An 18,765-nucleotide genomic window follows, 5' to 3' on the forward strand; every position below is an offset into this window, starting at 1 on the left:
GCTCATATTTATACCCTGTAGCCACCGTATCTTTTTATTTTTTTATTCCTTGACCTTGAGTAATTCTTATTTTCCATTTTCTGCCTTCTCTTCCATTTCTGTCTTCTTTTCCCCTTATCTTCCATTTTCTGCCTTCTCTTCCATTTCTGTCTTCTTTTCCTAGTTCCCCTTATCTTTGGCCTTGGCTTCTATTCTCCCAACCAACACCATATTTGGGGTTCCTGTCTTTTCCGTTTCCTTATTTACGGCCCATAACTTTATGTTAAAAAATATGAGTGAGTATAAAGCCCTTATTTTTCTCTGAGTTCAACCATACGTTCTTCAGTCTCTCAAGTGTGAACAACCTTTTGCGGCCTATTTTGTCCTCCTGCATTTGCAATGGGTAAGTGTTATGCTTTATTCTTTTATAATGCTGTTTGCTATTCTACTTTCATTTAATTGAGTTATAGCATTGTTTGTATACTGTGCTTGATTATATAATGCTTTTATTTAATACTTGCAAGCGCCTAGATTACATTTTTCTAATTGTGTATTCTGAACTGATTGTTACATAGTGTATATGATTTTCTTGAGTGTTATCCTTTGCTTGTGCTCAACCGTCACTATGATATTCCCTATTTTAACATCTTATCTCTGTTGGTCTCATTTGGTCTCTTTTGCTCAGCTCCACCATGCCGATCAGCTCAACCACCCCTGCCTCCTAGAGCATCGGCCTTGGCTGTTCTTCGAGACAGTACCGCCAATTTCAGCTCTCCTCAATTGCTGCTGAGTTTACTCATTTTCTAGAACAGCTCTCCAGCCCAAGTGTCCCAGCTGATGCCTTCGTGCCTCCTCGCATTGCACGGGCTTTACAACGCGTGATGGGAGTTCACAGACTTCCCTGATCTCAACCGTCGTCACGAATGTTCCTGTTTTCCTGACACGACACCACAGTTTTCTCCCTATCCTTCACACTGGTCTCCCACTGATTATACCCCTGCTTCTCCCGTTCCGCCAAACCAGCGTGCTCCTGTGTCTTCACCCATCCCTGGACCAAGCTACTCCTTTATGTCTCCTGCCCATGCTTCTGTGTCTTCACCTGGGCCTAGATTCAGCTACTCCTTCATGTCCCCTGCTGCTGCAGAACCCCACACACCCTGCTATTTCAATAAAGATGCTTAATCTCCCTCAAGTTTGTTTCCTGTCCTTCTTTGCCTATTCCATACACTCATAACATTCAGTCAGATTCTATCCTACTCACACATGTAAATACCTTATTATTATTATTAATACTTGATGTAAATAAAGGTTTGATTAACATATAGATCAAATAGGTTTTGTCAGACTACTTCTATTGTATTTAATAAGTTCTATATTTAGTTAGGTTAGTTTAGTTTGATTAATATTAGTTTGATTATAACACACGCTAGATATGGTTGATTAAAATATTTTTTCTCGACAATGCTTTACAGTAGGCAAGGTGTTCTTTTCTTCATAGGCCTTGTTCTTCCTCCTCTAAACATAGCGTTGATCCATGGGCCCAAACAGTTCTAATTTTGTTTCATCAGTCCACAGAACACTATCCCAAAACTTCTGTGGTTTGTCCACATGACTTTTGGCATACTGCAGTCGACTCTCTTTATTCTTTGGGGACAGCAAGGGGGTGCGCCTGGGAGTTCTGGCATGGAGGCCTTCATTACGCAGGGTGCGCCGTATTGTCTGAGCAGAAACTTCAGTACCCACATCTGACAAATCTTTTCTCAGTTCCTCAGCAGTCACACGGGGACTTTTCTCCACTCTACGCTTCAGGTAGTGCACAGCAGTCGAAGTCAGCATCTTCTTTCTGCCACGACCAGGTAGCGTTTCAACAGTGCCCTTTGCCTTGAATTTGCGAATGATGCTTCCTATGGTGTTTCTTGGTATGTTTAACATCTTTGCAATCTTCTTATAGCCATTGCCCTTCCTGTGAAGAGTAATCACCTGTTCTCTTGTCTTCCTGGACCATTCTCTTGACCTCACCATGTTTGTAACCACACCAGTAAATGTCTAGAAGGAGCTGAGTATCACAGTCATTTTAAAGCTGCCTAATTGGTGCTTATTAGGCTTTATTGCTGCTCCCTGATATCCACAGGTGTTTTCAATACCTGATTGAAAACACTTCATTGAAATGTAATCAACACAATTGACTGCACTCATATTTCTGTAAAGACTTCGTATGAAAAGGAATTTGGTTATGTTAATAAACAGCATATGCTTTCTGTTAAAGTGCAAGTCATATGTGACTCTAACACGACCCTCACAAACATTGTGGCACGCTGAACTTCTTCAGCACATGATTCCTTTATCCTGACACATAGCAGTGTAGGGAACAGACTACAGACAGCTGCAGGACGTGATGACTGGCTTCTTGTTGAGTTTAACAACATGTAGAAATTGTAAACATTGTCCTGATGTAGTCTATAATATGACAGGTGACAGAATTTTTGCACAATGTGGCACTGAGGACCAGTTTCCCTCTCCCTCCTGACCTCCCTCCCCCTCAGCATTATGACCCCGAGCCACAGCCCCCTGCCCCACAAGAGGGATATTAACAAGATGCAAGAATCCATGAGGAGGTCATACGGCGTTTGAAAGGAAGACAAAAATCATAGTTTAACTACGTTTTTTAATAATTGTGCAATTTTTCTTTTGTCACATTTTCCCAAAAGTTTATCATGTAGATTTTAATTATTTAGCTTTAAAGCATCCTCCAGTTGAGAAAAACTGATTTAGAATCAGGATTTAAACACTTTTAATAAACAAGTGATTTAATATTTTAGATTTTTATTGATTTTATTAATTATTATTGGACATGGAGAGGTTTAGCTTTCAGTTCCTGTCCTTGATGTCCAGACTCACTTGCCTTTTTTTCTCTCTTTTTTCTTTTTTTTTAATGGAATGGGTGATAGTCGTCTGATCCAGAGCGGCAGGGGAGCAGATATAGAACTTTGAGACTTCAGTGCAGACCACACCTCATCGTGAAACCTCAAACCAACACCGTGACGTCTCGATGAGAATACCATTGAGTCTTTTCTGATTGTGTGACATTTGCGACAAAGGATAGGACGACAATTCCAATCACGATGTTTCGCTGGTTCAGTTGTCCATAGAACATAGCCACAGAAGGTGATGGTGTAGTACGTTACAAAGGTGCTTTGCATGACGAAGTCCGTGAACAGAAAACTGTGAGTTCTCGGAGCACCCAGCGAGCGGGCAGGAACCCCAAACGATTGGACAAGGGTAACAGCCCTACGCACATGAAAGATACGGGTGATCAGCTGAAGTCCTGCAGGAAGATCATAGACAGAGTTCTGGATGGAATCAAGCCACATTCCATCTGGGGAGAACATGTCAGCGTGGTGCAGAATGTCGATCACCGGTCTGAACGGGTCCGCATCAGTTTCCCAAACAAATTCGTCCTTTTCTACAGGAAACCTGAACCATTTACGGTGTAAATTATGGCACCGTTTACCTAAAGGACAGGTGGGCTGCTCCAGGCACCACAAGCGGTGCTTTAGAAGTACAAGGAAAAAACAAGCATCGCAGGTAGCTCTAAAGGTGTCAAAGTTGAAGCGATACCCCTCAGCACATGCTTCGATGTACGCACACGTGCCTTGATGCAGACGCATACCTTGCAGAAGCCACCTTTGTTCACCAGCTGCCATGTTCCTGCACACAGCAGAAAATACACACAACAACTTGATTTATATCATATAATCAAAGAATCAGAATTAAAGTGTAGAAAGAATTTAGTGCTTTTAGTTATAAGGAAACGTTTGTTAGTCATTTTTTCTCATTGACAAGGGCCATAATCCCTCCATCCAAATCCACATAGATGTTTTGATCCATATCTGGGGAGATGTTTTCTGTAGAAGACTCTTTACCTGTAATTTTATACACTGGGAGCTGTACGTATTGTCTAAACAATGGCAAGGATTTCCACAACAGATAAAACATGCCACGGCTGTAAGGATTATTAAAATTGTAGTCCCAGTCTGACCCTATTCTACTCTATTTAATAGTATATTATGTTAATTATACTTGGAGTAAACAGGTTACATGAGTTTGATGAAAATATGGGCTAAATAGGTTAAATTAGGCTACTTCATTGTATCTAATAGATTCTATACTAATTATTAGGTCAATTTGATGGATTAATTTAAAAAGCTAAACTATAAAAGCTATGCTTAGCTAGCCGGGTAGTTACCCATGCTAATGTCGCTAAATAATGACTTTGTACTTTTCGAGTCTTTTACTAAATAATCTACAATATTCTGCCATAATTATTTAGAGGACTTACCAGGTACCTGTATGAAGAAATGTTCAATAGAAGAAAATTTTTAATGTTTTTTTAGTTGCTGCTAATTGCTGCTGCTTCTTGCTGCTGTTTGTTTTTTTGGTGGTTGTCAATTTTAGTGTCTCTGTACTTACAATTGGTAAATTCACAAATGAGAAACAAAAGCACGCTCTGACTTATATAGACTGTCTCACTGTGACATCACACCTAGATGCCCCGCCCCGCCTGTGACATCATCATGTCACTCACTTTCTTTCTCTCTCTCTCTTTCTCTTTATCTCTCTCACACACACACACACACACACACACACACACACACACTCACTTTGCGCATGTACAGATTACAGAGGGAAGATTGGACCCGAGTGACTATATGAATGTTGAAAAAAATTACCAGATGAAGCTGACTGAGGTGAACTCCTGAAACTAACCCAGGAACAGAGTAGGAACATTCTGACCACCTGCTGGTTTCTTTTTGAGAGACTGCTAAAAGGAAATTTCTTAAACTATCTATGGATTTAGTCTCGGTCGACCTCATTGTTTTGAATAGAAGTGACCGAACTGAACTCTTAAACCGAGTTACTTGAACTGAATCTAAGGAGTCGAAATCATCTAATCGAATCTTTTCGAACTGAATGAACTGAATTATTAAAATGAATCTATTAAATAGTTATTTCTGATGTTTTTCTACTAACTGCAGTTGTCAAAAGTTATACTTGAACTATGAGTTATGAGGCTGCATTGGAACTAAACTTTATAGTATTGTGTGCATCAGATGAACCCATGAAGAACTCATGTATTGTAAACTGATTTAATCTCTGTGTTATTGTGATTTAATATTTAAACTAATACTGTGAATATTGTTTAATTACTGTTTATTTTATTACTTTAACTTCTGTTCATGTAAAATTGGGTTTAAACAGAACCTTTATTTTATTATCATTTACTTTTGTCCCGTTTTCCCAACATTTTATCATGTGGATTTTAATTCTTAGTTAAATTTAATGATGTCCAATAATAATTTAATAATAGAAACAAAACACACACTATATTTATTTATTTTAAAGGAGGAAAAAATATTCTGTTACATTAATCACTGATATTTTTGTACTTTATTATATATAGGACATGTCCAGCTTGATCTCCCCTTTTTCTTTCTCTTGATTTCTTTCTCTAGTGCTGAAGTCATATTGCTGAACAGCTGTACAGCTTCCTCTAGTCACTCTCGGGTTTCCATCCTCATTTCTCTTCCCTCACCTAAGAATCTTTGTTTTCTCAGAGATTTCTGCGACTCTTTGGGTTTGTGGAGGTTCAGCTTTCTGTTCCTGTTCTTGATGTCCAGATTTGTCTCATCTTGCTGCTGTTTCTCATAGTCAGAACCCAAAGTGCCCTCAACTGAATTACATGTTTCTCCAATTGCTCTTGGTTTCTCAGAATTATCTTTCTCAAGCTCTTTAGTCTTCATCTGTATCTTACAGTGATTCACAGTATCCTGGAGCTCTCGAATGTAGGAGAGGAACATATTAGAACTCCAGACCATATCTAATTTAGCCTTCTTTTTTTTTTTCTCATCCCTTTTTTTTTTCTTAAAATTTAAAATCAGCTGAACAACATGGTCCTCTAGTTGCTCCTGGTAACTTATCAGATGATCTCTCTCATGCTCTGCTCTATTCTTTTCCTCCTCACAGTGATTTAGAGAATCCTGGAGCTCTCTGATGGTCTGGATCTGTAAGTTGTTATTCTTCTCCATGTCTAGTTTGGCCTTCTTTTTTTCTCCTTCCACTTATTTCTCTTAAATTCCAAAGTGGCCTTCAGCTGAGCAACATGTTTCTCCTCTTGTGTTCTCGTTCTTTCATCAAATTATCTCTCTCATGCTCTGCACAATTCTTCTCTTCCTCACACTAATTCAGGGAATCCTGGAGGTCTCTGATGGTTTGAAGGTATAAGATGGTCCTCTCCTGCATGTCTCGTTTGACCATCTTTATTTTTACCTGCCATTTATTTTTTTCAAAATTCAAAGTGGCCTGCAGCTGAGCAACATGTTCCTCCAGTCGCTCTTGGTGTCTCATCAAATTATCTATCTTATGCTTTGCAGTCTTCTTCTCTTCTTTACAAAGATTCAGAGAATCCTGGACCTTTTTGATGGTCAGAAGCAGTAAGTTGATCCTCTTCTTCATGTCTAGTTGGTCCTTCTTGCATTTCTCCTCCCATTTATTTCTCTCAAATTCAAAACTGGCCTCGAGCTGAGCAACACGTTCCAGCAGTTGCTTTTGTTCTGTCACACAGCTCTCTCTCTCACATTCTACAGATTTCTCCTGTTGCTCAGGGAAGACTGGAGCTTGGTGATGTTCTGGAGGTGTGTGTCGTTTCTATGATTTATGTTCTTATACTTTGACTTGAGCGTGTCTCTACACTGGAGTTCAATCAGCTCCATTTGGAGGTTGGTTGGTGCGCTTTCCAAATCTGCATTTCTGGGCTTCAAAATCGGCAAATCCCCGGGGAAATTCAGCGCTGAGTACGCAGAGTTTTTCAGCGTGGAGTTTCTCAGCGGTCTCGACTGACGCGCCCGTGCACTAACAAAGCATTCTGGGATTTATAGTATTAGCGGCGTATGTGCTATATACTGGCGGGCCAGCTTTAATACACATTTGATATGATCTCGCAGGCCAAATATAATTACACCCCGTGGGCCTGAGTTTGACACCCCTGAGGTATGATGATTTTTTAACAATTCTTTAGTAAACTGCATTGTGAAACTATTTGTTTTTATGCTGATCATGTTGTGTAAACCTTTTTTTACTTACTTCTGTTTTCTGTTCTAAATTTGACATTTGTTTATTGATTATTGCCTGAAAAATAAATGTCAAATTCATGAGTAACTCATAAATTTCCTGAAATCATTTATATCTATTTTTTTATATCTAGACTAATTATGTAGTCTGGTGTTACCGAAAATTTATGACCAGGACAGTACATACAGAAGACTCATGAACGAGCACAATATAAGTGACTTAGCAAGTTATAAAAACGTGACTTAGCAACTATTCTTTATGCATGAACAAGCATTGAGCAGCTACTTAAAGAGTATTAGTTTACTGTTATATCCCCTGACTAAGATTCGGACTGGCGAGTTTGTCAAGTCAAGTCAAGTCAAGTCAAGAGGCTTTTATTGTCATTTCTACTATACACAGTGGTACACAGTACACAGTAAAAATGAGACAACGTTTCTCCAGAACCCTGGTGCTACACTAAACAACAAAACAACATTAAGCTAAAACACAAGTTACATAAAGTGCATAGAGTGCAACCTGGTGCAAACAGTTCAGACAGACAGTGCAGACAGACGACACAAGACAAGACACAAAACCCTATATAGCGCCGACCAGTAAACCTACTGTATACTAGATTATACAGTACTGTACAAGAAAACTGTAAAAAAATATACAAAAATCTAAACTATATCCCAGAAGTGAGTGTAAACAGTGTAGTGCAAAAAAAAATACAGCAGCAGTCAAAGGTGCAAAAACAGCATGTAAACAGTATAATACAGTGAAAATCCTAAATGTGCAAGAACAGCAGTTGAGAGTGGTACTGTTAAGAATAATAAATAATAAATAAATGAATGGTGGTGGAATGGATTGAGATGAGTGATGAGTGTGTGTTAGGTGTTAAGTCCAGGAAAAAATGTTTTCAGTTCGTTACACACATTTGAGTGAGTGTGTGTGTGTGAGAGAGTTCCGTTTCAGTTCTGTGTGTTGAGTAGTCATCAGGCTACTCAACACACGTTTTCCTGATGGTAGAAGTGTAAAAAGTGTGTGTGAGGGGTGTGTGTGGTCGTCCACAATGCTGTGTGCTTTGCGGATGCAGCGTGTAGTGTAAATGTCCATGATAGAGGGTAGAGAGATTCCGATGATCTTCTCAGCTGTCCTCACTATCCTCTGTAGGGACTTGCGGTCCGAGACGGTGCAGTTCCCAAACCAGGCAGTGATGCAGCTGCTCAAGATGCTCTCAATGGTCCCTCTGTAGAACATGGACAGGATGGGGGGAGGGAGGTGGGTTTTCCTCAGCCTTCTCAGAAAGTATAGACGCTGCTGGGCTTTCTTGGTGATGGAGCTGGTGTTAAGTGACCAGGTGAGGTTGTTCGCCAGATGAACACCAAGGAATTTGGTGCTCTTGACGATCTCCACTGAGGATCCATCAATAATCAGTGGAGATTGGTCGCTCTGTGCTCTCCTGAAGTCCACAACCATCTCTTTCGTTTTGTCCACGTTCAGAGACAGGTTGTTTGCTCCACACCAGGCAGTTAGCCGTTGCACCTCCTCTCTATATGCTGACTCGTCGTTCTTGCTGATTAGACCCACCACGGTCGTGTCATCAGCGAACTTGATGATGTGGTTCGAGCTGTGCATTGCTACACAGTCGTGAGTCAGCATTGTGAACAGCAGTGGACTGAGCACACAGCCTTGAGGGGCTCCAGTGCTCAGTGTGGTGGTGCTGGAGATGCTGTTCCCGATCCTGACTGACTGAGGTCTCTCAGTCAGGAAGTCCAGGATCCAGTTACAGAGGGAGGTGTTCAGGCCCAGAAGGTTCAACTTCTCGATCAGGTGCTGAGGAATGATTGTGTTGAATGCTGAGCTGAAGTCAATGAACAGCATTCGCACATAAGAGTCCTTGTTATCCAGGTGGGTGAGGGCCAGATGAAGGGTTGTGGAGATAGCATCGTCCGTGGAGAGGTTTGGACGATACGCAAACTGCATTGGGGGCCAGGGAGGGTGGAAGCTGTGTCTTAATGTGCCTCATGACGAGCCTCTCGAAGCACTTCATCACGATGGGTGTGAGCGCAACGGGACGATAGTCATTGAGGCAGGAGACAGAAGACTTCTTCGGCACGGGAACAATGGTCGTTGTCTTGAGGCACGTGGGAACAACGTTGCTGCTCAGGGAGATGTTGAAGATGTCAGTGAGAACATCTGCTAGCTGAGCACTCTGCCAGGAATGTTGTCTGGTCCAGCAGACTTCCGTGAGTTTTCCTCACTTCAGCTGTGGTTAGTGAGAAGGTGTAGTTTGCCAAACAGAAGGCACTAAATGACTCCCAGTCCATAATGAATGATTAATTAAAAATACTTGAATGCTTAGAATAATCTATTAAAATTAAAGAGGAGTTAAAAAATTCTATCTATCTATCTATCTATCTATCTATCTATCTATCTATCTATCTATCTATCTATCTATCTATCTATCTATCTATCTATCTATGTACATGGTATATATACATTATTTTGCCAAACGTTTAAAAAAAATAGCTCCTACAGTCAAGTCAATTGTTTTTATTGTCATTTTACCCAAATGCTGTACAGTTGGTGCAGTACACAGTAAAACAAAACAATATTTCTTGAGGACTAAAGTGCTCCATAATACAAGACCAAATGACACAAAGCAACACAGAACTAAAATCTAAGACTACATGTGTGCAAACAGTATCACAGTATGATCCATGTGGAAGTGCAAAGAATCATATGTGCATATAATCAATAATGTATAAAGCGTGTATGTGATCATCCACAATGCTGGTGGCTTTGTAAGACCAGATGAGGTTCTTTACAGGTGAACACCAAGATTGTTGAGTCAGCACCAGTCCATTATCCACTGCATTTTCTGTCTGAAAGCGTCTAGTCGTTCTTGCTGATGAGACTCATGACGGTCATGTGACTGCTAAACTTGATGATTGGAGCTGTGCATTGCAGCACAGTCATGATTCACAGTGTGAACAGCTGGTGACTGCGGATACATACCTGGGGGCCACAGTGCTCACTATAATAATCACTACAGTGGTTTCTTAGAGTTTTGTGACTTGGTCTGACGACAAAGGAGGCTGATTTGCGTAATGCATTTGATGACGGCTGGGGGAACGGACTGTGTGCTGTTTTTCGTCCATGATTCCAAAGTCTTCAGAGCTGCTTCAGGGTTGCTGGCAGATCATGAGTTGCATAGATGACTGAGAGCTGCACTTCCCATGGCATACCTACACACAACATCCAATACAAAATTAGGATCTGCTGAAGCACAAAACTAAAAGTCAGAGAATAAAGATAAAGATAGATAAAAACATTTATTTAATACTTCAGAAATACTTTTTGAGAAGTTTTGCATTCAAAACTGATTTATGCTTTTTGCCAGGTTTTCATATGACATTAGCAGGTTCTCCTTAAGTCCTAGTTGACCAAGTCGCCCTGTTTGAAAAGGACAAAAAACACGAGTGACAAACTGAAGAATCCAGAAATAATGTGAGATGATGCTCCGAAACAGGATTTAAAGTAAACTTACCAAGAAGCCTGAAAACTGCTGCTACACAGACGTCTCGGAACGGTGTTTGCTCTGTTCTTGCTTGCATCAGCCAAGTGTTCAGGATCAGCCAAAGATCCTTCCTAGTAAATAAAAAAGAGGAGAAATTGATATGTTGAGGGTCTTTGTGGTGGCTATGGAGCAGCCATTGTGGTTTTATGATCACTTGTGATTTTATGCAACATGAATGGAAACTTTTCAATATTTCAAATGACCTCTAGATTATTGACCGTTAATGGAAAATGTCAGGAACAAGAACTAGGTCACAGGTTAAAGGTGCTTTTTACTCGTCACATGTATGTAACAGCACAGAGAAAATCTTTCTTCACATACCCCAGTGATGATAGAAAGCCTGGGGCAGAGCACTGGGTCAGCCATGACTGGAACTTGGTGATCCTGGGGCTTGAACCCCCGACCTTCACCACTGAGCTACCACTTCCTGAAAAAAGACCCTTCCATGGTGAAATACTTACAGCTAAAATTACAGAATTCTCTCTGACTGTCTGAACACTGATCCTGGAAACTTAATTTATAAATGCACAATAAACATTTCCTCACAGAAACATCACCATATCAACAATTACCCAATTTCTCCCTGTAAGATCATATTGTATTAAAGATTAGATATAAAAATGGCGCCTAAATATTAACTTTACAATATGTTAAAGATGTTTTGCATTCAGTACCATATAATATTGGTAATGGTCCAAGTCCAGCCCAGTTGTGCACTCAGAAGATTCAGGCTGAAGATGTAGTTCCAGGTAGCAGGGCAGAGATCATAACCATACCAGCTGTTCTTCACGAACCTCAGACTGCTGTCTTCCAGAAAAGACTTCAGGGTGATGGTGATCATATTGTAGATGTTTCCTGGAGGCTCCTGGCAGAAAATACACCATTATTTAATACCCACTAGAATACACTGATACTTGGAAATCAAAGGTAGATTAAGGAGGCAGTAAAATACTTGACAAAGTCCAGTTAAAAAAAAAGACAAAACACTGAGAGGAACACTGAGGATCAGCTTCTTACCTCATTCCAGTGCAGATACTTGGTGAGCAAGTGAAATATCTTTCCCTTTGCTTTCAGGTTGCTCACTATGTGAATTGCTCGGCATAAAGAATTTTCATGGGACAAAAAACTTGCCCATGCTGTCACCATGACCATAATCACTCTGGGGGCTTCAAGAAAATCTGCAAAACAACAAAACAATAGAACATAAATACATGGTATAAAAAGAAATACATTGGATATAAAATGTTGACACACCTTAAAAAATTGCAGGTTTTTTAAAATATAAGACAGAAATAACAATATAGATAATATGAATATGCAAACACATCTAAATGATTACAAAAGATTCATTAATTTAACTACAACCATGTAGGATAATGTGTTATGGTCCAACGAGACAAAGGTTAAACGTATTTCTCATAAATCTAAAAGGTATGTTTGGTGCAAAGCCGATACAGAGCATCCTCCAAGTAACATCATACCAACATGGTGGTATGGTGGGGGGCAGCACTAAGATTTGGAGCTGCTTTTCTTCAGCTGGGCAGAAGCTTCTGTCCTATGTGAAGAAGCTTATAATAAAGAGAAGTTCACATTTCGACATCACAATGACCAAAAGCACATATCAAAATTAGAAAAGGATCATTACAGTACTGGAATGGTCCAGCCAGAGCCCAGACCTCAACCCAATCCAAAACCTATGGAATGACCTACAATGAGCCATACACAGGAGATTACCTCGCAATTTAAAGAAACATTTTTGCAAGGTAGATAAAATTCCAAAGTGTAGATGTGGGAAGTTAATAGAGATTATTCACAAAGACTTGATGCCATAATAAAGGCAAGTTGTGCTTCCACAAAGTAGTAGTTATGGGGGATTTTCAGACTTATGCAATCAAGCTGTGATCATTTTTTATTTAAAATGTTCCCAATTATTAAATATTTATTTTGTCTCTGGATATTTGTTTGTTGGAAAATCACATTAAACATGTAACAAGTTTGACGTTTACACTGTTGTTATTTTTATCTTTATATTTAAAAAACCTGCCATTTCATAAAAGTGTGTAAACTTTTTACATCCACTGTACATCACCAACAACAAGACACAATTGTCTTCTCTGTATCAGTGTCCAGATAATTTTTAGTAGATTAGTAATGAAATATCAGTATAATCTCACCTTCTTTAAGGAGTCTGTAGACGAGAGCATGTGCTTTGTGAGAGTCTCCTCTCTGTTGACACATGCCTACATAAACCCTACAGAGAGACTGCAGAAGATCATGTCCCATTAACCCTCTCTCCACCTTGATCTTCTTCAAAATCACAGACAGAAATGTCTCTGCTAAGGACTAAATGAGACGGAGGAAAATTTTCAGCATTCAACTGAATAAACATGTATTTAAATCATGTATTTAAAACAAATATTAAAAAGTTAAGACTTGACTGTAGACTGGGTTTAGGAAAACTAAAAAAAGGAACATCAGGACCAGTGAATTATGGATCAACTTAAAAAAATGAGAAACTCAAATCCACTGCTAAAGAATAAAGTGTTTAAATCGCATGTGTGAATGAGGTACAGGTGGTGAATGACACTCCTGACCACCAATCAGTAGCGAGCAGGCACTATTTAGAGCGGGTTGGTTTAAACCTGGCATACGTCACGTCCGTATCCTCCCCTTTTTGCGTTTGCTATAGTGATTTCAGGTATATGCTGTTAGTATGTAGCGTTGGCTAATTAGTTTTTCTTTGCTCGTTGCACTAATGGCTCGTTTGTGTATCCTTAGCCTGTCTTTTCAGTGTGTGTCCCTGTTGGATGCTGTTTTGGATCTGTTTACTGCCCTCTCTGCAGGTATGAGGAAGTTGTTTAGCAATGTTTAGCTTTAACGTGGGTCGGGTGGCGTAAGTAATGTGCAGTCCTTGAACTTCAGTTTAACAGCAGGTTATTTGAAGGCTGCGTATCCTGAGCGGTGAATTGATTCTCAGGAACTCATCTATCCGCGTTTGGTAAGTTGTTTGGGTTTGTTATAGAGGGAATTACGGCATGTAGTTGTGCAATTACTCGTATCATTTATATCTTGTATCATCGTTTGTATTATAGGATCCTCCTTTTTCATCCTGGGCGATTATTGCTGCAATTCGGCTTTTCCTCCGCTGCGCGCCGAGTGAACAACCTCGGCTTACACCTATTTAAAATAAGACTTCTGCTGCCGTTTGGCTTTTGTGATTGTTTTAACTGGTATTTTCTGGCCTACTTTGGTCGAGCAATGTGCAAGTATCGGGGCTGGCTTAAGGACGACGTGGCCCCTCCTTTTGAGTCTTGCTTCCCTCAAACTTTTAATAAAGTTTTTCATTGTTTTTCTTTAAGAGGTGTATATGGTGAATCATATTGTGCTTCGGTGACCGTCCATCTTATTACGGTGGAATTGTGATATTAATTAGCTTTTTTCTTCATTTTGGTCTGACATTTATATTGCTTTTGGTTTCTTTCAGGAGCTGGGGTCCCACGGGTGAAGGGACTTTGGCGCTATTGAGACGTTTGCCGTGCGTCATTTTTTGACGTGTATGAGTGGGTGCTCTGAGTTCACGGTGAGGTGTGTGTGTGGAAGTGTGCTTTTTGATAATTAGTGCTGATCACTCCGGTGGGTAACCCCAGCCCTGTATTTAATGATTCTATTTTGTTTTGTTTATTTGAAAGTTGTGTAAATTGGTTGTTTAATATTTCATGTCTGTTTATTTTTGTTATTTGTAATTGTCACCGGACCGTTTTTACCAGTGAGAATATTTTCTTTTCGTTCTATTTTAAATCCAAGTTTTCAATAAACCTTGTATTTTTGAATGATTCCCACGTTTCCTGCCTACAATTATTGATAAGGGAATCGAACTTGTGTGACCTAATAAACTCTGGGGTTTACTTCTATTTCCTGGGTATAACCCTCCCCGGTGGCGTAGTCGAAATGGTTAAGTATATAAATTTGAGCTTGGGTGTTAACGATCCGTTCGTAATTTTTTTGACGTGTATATTAAAAATGGAAAGAAAGTACCGCCATTAAGCGAAAGATTTTCTCCATGCTGCTGATTTTGCATTTTGGGCCTCGGATTTCCAGATTTTGTCTGGTGTTCACTTCTGTAAAATAATTTACAAAATAAAATGAAAAGGTGTTTAGATCACACTTATCACATTATATGTTCATTTTAATAGAACTGAATTATGTAGTAATAATGAACTTATACTTTCTTACACACCTTTAAGTGCCAGAAGCTGGTTTTCAACACTGGCATTTCTGTGGAAGGGAAAATAAACATTTAGATAAAACATTATATAATATATTATTATATTACATATTATATAGTATCATTGCAATGATTGGAATAAAGTATAAAGAGCAAAAAACATACTTGTGAGTGTTGTTGAGTAGCATAAGGCTCTTAATGGCCTGAAGCTCCTGCTGGCTTATGCTCGCCTTTTCCATTTCTGTAGGTCTTTCAATATTTTCTTTTAGAGAGTTTGTTGAATCTAAAAAAAAGAAAGAACTGCTTTAATCACAAATCATTCGATAAAGTTTTTTGTAAATTTTTTTAAAATAAGTATCTCTGTAGTCGGATCGTTCTTTCTCAGTATTTCTACAGCGTATTTTCCCCAGGTGTGCATGATTGAAGCCGGGGCTTCAGGGAAAGCGGAGATTTTGACAGCCACCGAAGGGGGCGTGGCAGCTGGATTCCTGACAATTATACAGTAAAAAGTATCAATTAAAAACATTACAAAAGTAACAAAAAAATTATTTCTCTTTTTGTTTTCATAGAAATCACACACCGCTTGGTCTTCACATCACTAGCTTTTTTTGGACCCATATTTCTAGAGTATTTTCACAAATTTAAACAAAAAAAATACTTTACACTTTAAACAAAGTATAGTATATACAATATACACACAATAAATTGTTATATTGACCGCTAAATAACACTTTATTGTTCACAAACCGAAGTTTAATTTACGATGGATGCTCTCTCAACGAAGGCTGAGGCGAGACGGCGAAGATCCTTTCCCTCGCTCCACGTGGGTCGGAGTTATAAAAAGGTCGATAAGCAAATTTCGGTCGAAAAACTGTTCGCTAAGCAAAAAGGTCGATGTCCGAGCCGGTCGATAAGCGGGATACCACTGTATAGAGAAGGTCAGAAGTAGTTGCATTATGTTTATAGATCTAGAGAAAGCATACAGCAGGGTTTAGAGAGGAGTTGTGGTATTGTATGAGGAAGTCTGGTGTGTCAGAGAAGTATGTAAGGGTGGTGCAGGACATGCATGAGGAAAGTGTGGAGGTACAACGTAGGAACTGCATAAAGGATCAGCTCTGAGCCCTTTCCTGTTTGCAGTGGTGATGGACAGGTTGACGGACGAGGTCAGACAGGAGTCTCTGTGGACTATGATGTTTGTGGATGATATTGGTATTAGTGGTGAGAGTAGTGAGCAGGTTGAGAAGAGCCTGGAGAGGTGGAGGTACGTGCTGAAGAGAAGGGGAATGAAAGTCAGTAAGAGTAAGACAGAAGACGTGTGTGAATGAGAGGGAGGGCAGTGGGCAGTCAGAGTGATGCAGTTACAGGAAGAAGAGGTGGAGAAGGTGGAGTTCAGGTACCTGGGGTCGACAGTGCAAAGTAATAGGAAGTGTGTCAGAGAAGTGAAGAAAAGAGTGCAGGCAGGGTGGAGTTGGTGGAGAAGAGTGATAGCAGGAGTGATTTTTGATAGAAGGGTATCTGTGAAAGTGAAAGGGAAAGTTTATAGGACTGTGTTGAGACCTGAGATGTTGTAAGATTTGGAGACAGTGGCATTAAGTAAAAGACAGAAAGTGGAGCTGGAGGTAGCAGAGATGAAGATGTTGAGGTTTTCGTTGGGAGTGACAACGATGGATAGGATTAGAAACAAGTTTATTAGAGAAACAGCACATGTAGGACGTTTTGGGGACAAAGTAAGAAAGACATGATTAAGATGGTTTCGACATGTGCAGAGGAGAGACATGGTGTATATCGGTAGGAGAATGCTGAGGATGGAGCCACCAGGAAGGCAGAAAAGAGAAAGACCAAAAAGGAGGTTTATGGATAAGGTGAAGGAAGACATGCAGGTAGTTGGTTCGAAAGAAGAAGAAGATTATCTATTTGATATTCTTTTCCTCCCAAAGGATTGATCGCTTGGTTTTTCCTCCTGTAGCTCCTCTGCATTGTCAGGGATGAGCTCTAGAAAAGACGTCGTGTTCCAGGTGGAGGATGAAGACCCTCTGCCGGGATAAAGGGAACTGTACGTCCCCTAGAACGGTGAGCTTTATGGATTTAATTTTGTTTAAAACCCAGAGTTTATCATTTATTATAAGTTATGTGTAAAGTAAGTGATTTCGATTCCTACAGCTGTGCTCCTGGATCTATCCATCCAGGAGCTGTGCTGAACCATCCATCCCCCATGCTTAATGACAACAGGATGTTTTTAGCGGAAAATGGGCGGCAGGAAAAGGTTTCATATAAATATTATATATAATTCATCTTTTCACAAAGACCTTCTTTGGATATAATATAATTCTATTAAATCTCATGCTATAGGTCTGCTATCTGCCCCTGAGTGTCATAATGCCTGTCATTTTGGATGTTATTATTAAGGTGGGTGGTCGATACATCAGGTTTCCCTTCACTGTGCAAGAACAGGCTGAAATTACAGTTGTGTTCAAAATTATTCAACCCCACTGAAATTGATTGTTTTGGTCGGTTTGACATTGATTATGATCATTCAGTCATCCTGCTTACAATTAAATCAAAGAGGCACGTGTAGGTCAGACAAATATAACATAACATTTATAATGAAATAACCACAAATGTCTTTTCTGAGCTCACATCATTATCAGTTTTATTCAACCCCACTGAAATTGATTGTTTTGGTCGGTTTGACATTGATTATGATCATTCAGTCATCCTGCTTACAATTAAATCAAAGAGGCACGTGTAGGTCAGACAAATATAACATAACATTTATAATGAAATAACCACAAATGTCTTTTCTGAGCTCACATCATTATCAGTTTTATTCAACCCCACTGAAATTGATTGTTTTGGTCGGTTTGACATTGATTATGATCATTCAGTCATCCTGCTTACAATTAAATCAAAGAGGCACGTGTAGGTCAGACAAATATAACATAACATTTATAATGAAATAACCACAAATGTCTTTTCTGAGCTCACATCATTATCAGTTTTATTCAACCCCACTGAAATTGATTGTTTTGGTCGGTTTGACATTGATTATGATCATTCAGTCATCCTGCTTACAATTAAATCAAAGAGGCACGTGTAGGTCAGACAAATATAACATAACATTTATAATGAAATAACCACAAATGTCTTTTCTGAGCTCACATCATTATCAGTTTTATTCAACCCCCAAGTGACATTCAATCTTAGTACTTAGTACAACATCCTTTTACAGTTATAACAGCTTTTAAGCGTGAAGCATAGCTTGACACAAGTGTCTTGCAGCGATCTACGGGTATCTTCGCCCATTCATCATGGGCAAAAGCCTCCAGTTCAGTCACATTCTTAGGCTTGCGCACTGCAACTGCTTTCTTTAAGTCCCACCAGAGGTTCTCAATCGGATTTAAGTCTGGTGACTGCGATGGCCACTTCAAAATGTTCCAGCCTTTAATCTGCAACCATGCTCTAGTGGACTTGGAGGTATGCTTGGGATCATTGTCCTGTTGAAAGGTCCAACGTCTTCCAAGCCTCAGGTTTGTGACGGACTGCATCACATTGTCATCAATATCTCCTGGTACTGAAGAGAATTCATGGTACCTTGCACACGCTGAAGCTTCCCAGTACCTGCAGAAGCAAAACAGCCCCAAAGCATGATTGACCCCCCGCCATGCTTCACAGTAGGCAAGGTGTTCTTTTCTTCATAGGCCTTGTTCTTCCTCCTCCAAACATAGCGTTGATCCATGGGCCCAAACAGTTCTAATTTTGTTTCATCAGTCCACAGAACACTATCCCAAAACTTCTGTGGTTTGTCCACATGACTTTTGGCATACTGCAGTCGACTCTTCTTATTCTTTGGGGACAGCAAGGGGTGCGCCTG

General features: G+C 39.8%; 2 protein-coding genes and 1 long non-coding RNA gene across 4 annotated transcripts in view; 2 read left to right on the top strand and 1 right to left on the bottom strand.

Annotated features, from left to right (window-relative positions):
• The first annotated feature begins 351 nt into the window (after positions 1-351).
• The window catches only part of LOC124389594, a 27,291-nt gene continuing 8,877 nt past the window's right edge, over positions 352-18,765 (top strand). The window contains exon 1 of the mRNA XM_046854958.1: positions 352-382. Within this exon, the coding sequence (XP_046710914.1) occupies positions 379-382 (4 nt within the window). The 5' untranslated portion in view covers positions 352-378. The remainder of the gene's footprint in view (positions 383-18,765) is intronic.
• On the bottom strand, positions 10,457-12,937 carry LOC124390119 (little elongation complex subunit 1-like). The gene is made up of 6 exons (XM_046855849.1): positions 12,844-12,937; positions 11,687-11,847; positions 11,344-11,534; positions 10,991-11,096; positions 10,640-10,740; positions 10,457-10,545 (listed from the first exon to the last, which is right to left on the bottom strand). Exons 1-4 carry the CDS (start codon positions 12,905-12,907, stop codon positions 11,087-11,089), a joined length of 426 nt encoding a protein of 141 aa, XP_046711805.1. The 5' UTR covers positions 12,908-12,937; the 3' UTR covers positions 10,457-10,545; positions 10,640-10,740; positions 10,991-11,086.
• Positions 13,328-14,014, top strand: LOC124390121. Of its 2 annotated transcripts, XR_006926686.1 has the most exons (4): positions 13,328-13,367; positions 13,448-13,512; positions 13,592-13,667; positions 13,762-14,014. It is a non-coding gene; the product is annotated as an uncharacterized LOC124390121 (long non-coding RNA). The 2 variants fall into 2 exon arrangements; XR_006926685.1 differs by having other exon boundaries at positions 13,332-13,367; positions 13,448-14,014.

This window comes from Silurus meridionalis, chromosome 8, assembly GCF_014805685.1.
Source record: "Silurus meridionalis isolate SWU-2019-XX chromosome 8, ASM1480568v1, whole genome shotgun sequence".
Taxonomy (NCBI): domain Eukaryota; kingdom Metazoa; phylum Chordata; class Actinopteri; order Siluriformes; family Siluridae; genus Silurus; species Silurus meridionalis.

What these genes read in the sequence shown, in the direction of transcription:
- LOC124390119 (XM_046855849.1), bottom strand. Translation starts at nt 12,907, where the DNA reads ATGTGTCAACAGAGAGGAGACTCTCACAAAGCACATGCTCTCGTCTAC. An exon ending in CTACAGACTCCTTAAAGAAG is followed by an intron (nt 11,848 to 12,843) that starts GTGAGATTATAC and finishes GTTGTTTTGCAG; the next exon opens with ATTTTCTTGAAGCCCCCAGA. An exon ending in AGTATCTGCACTGGAATGAG is followed by an intron (nt 11,535 to 11,686) that starts GTAAGAAGCTGA and finishes ATTTTCTGCCAG; the next exon opens with GAGCCTCCAGGAAACATCTA.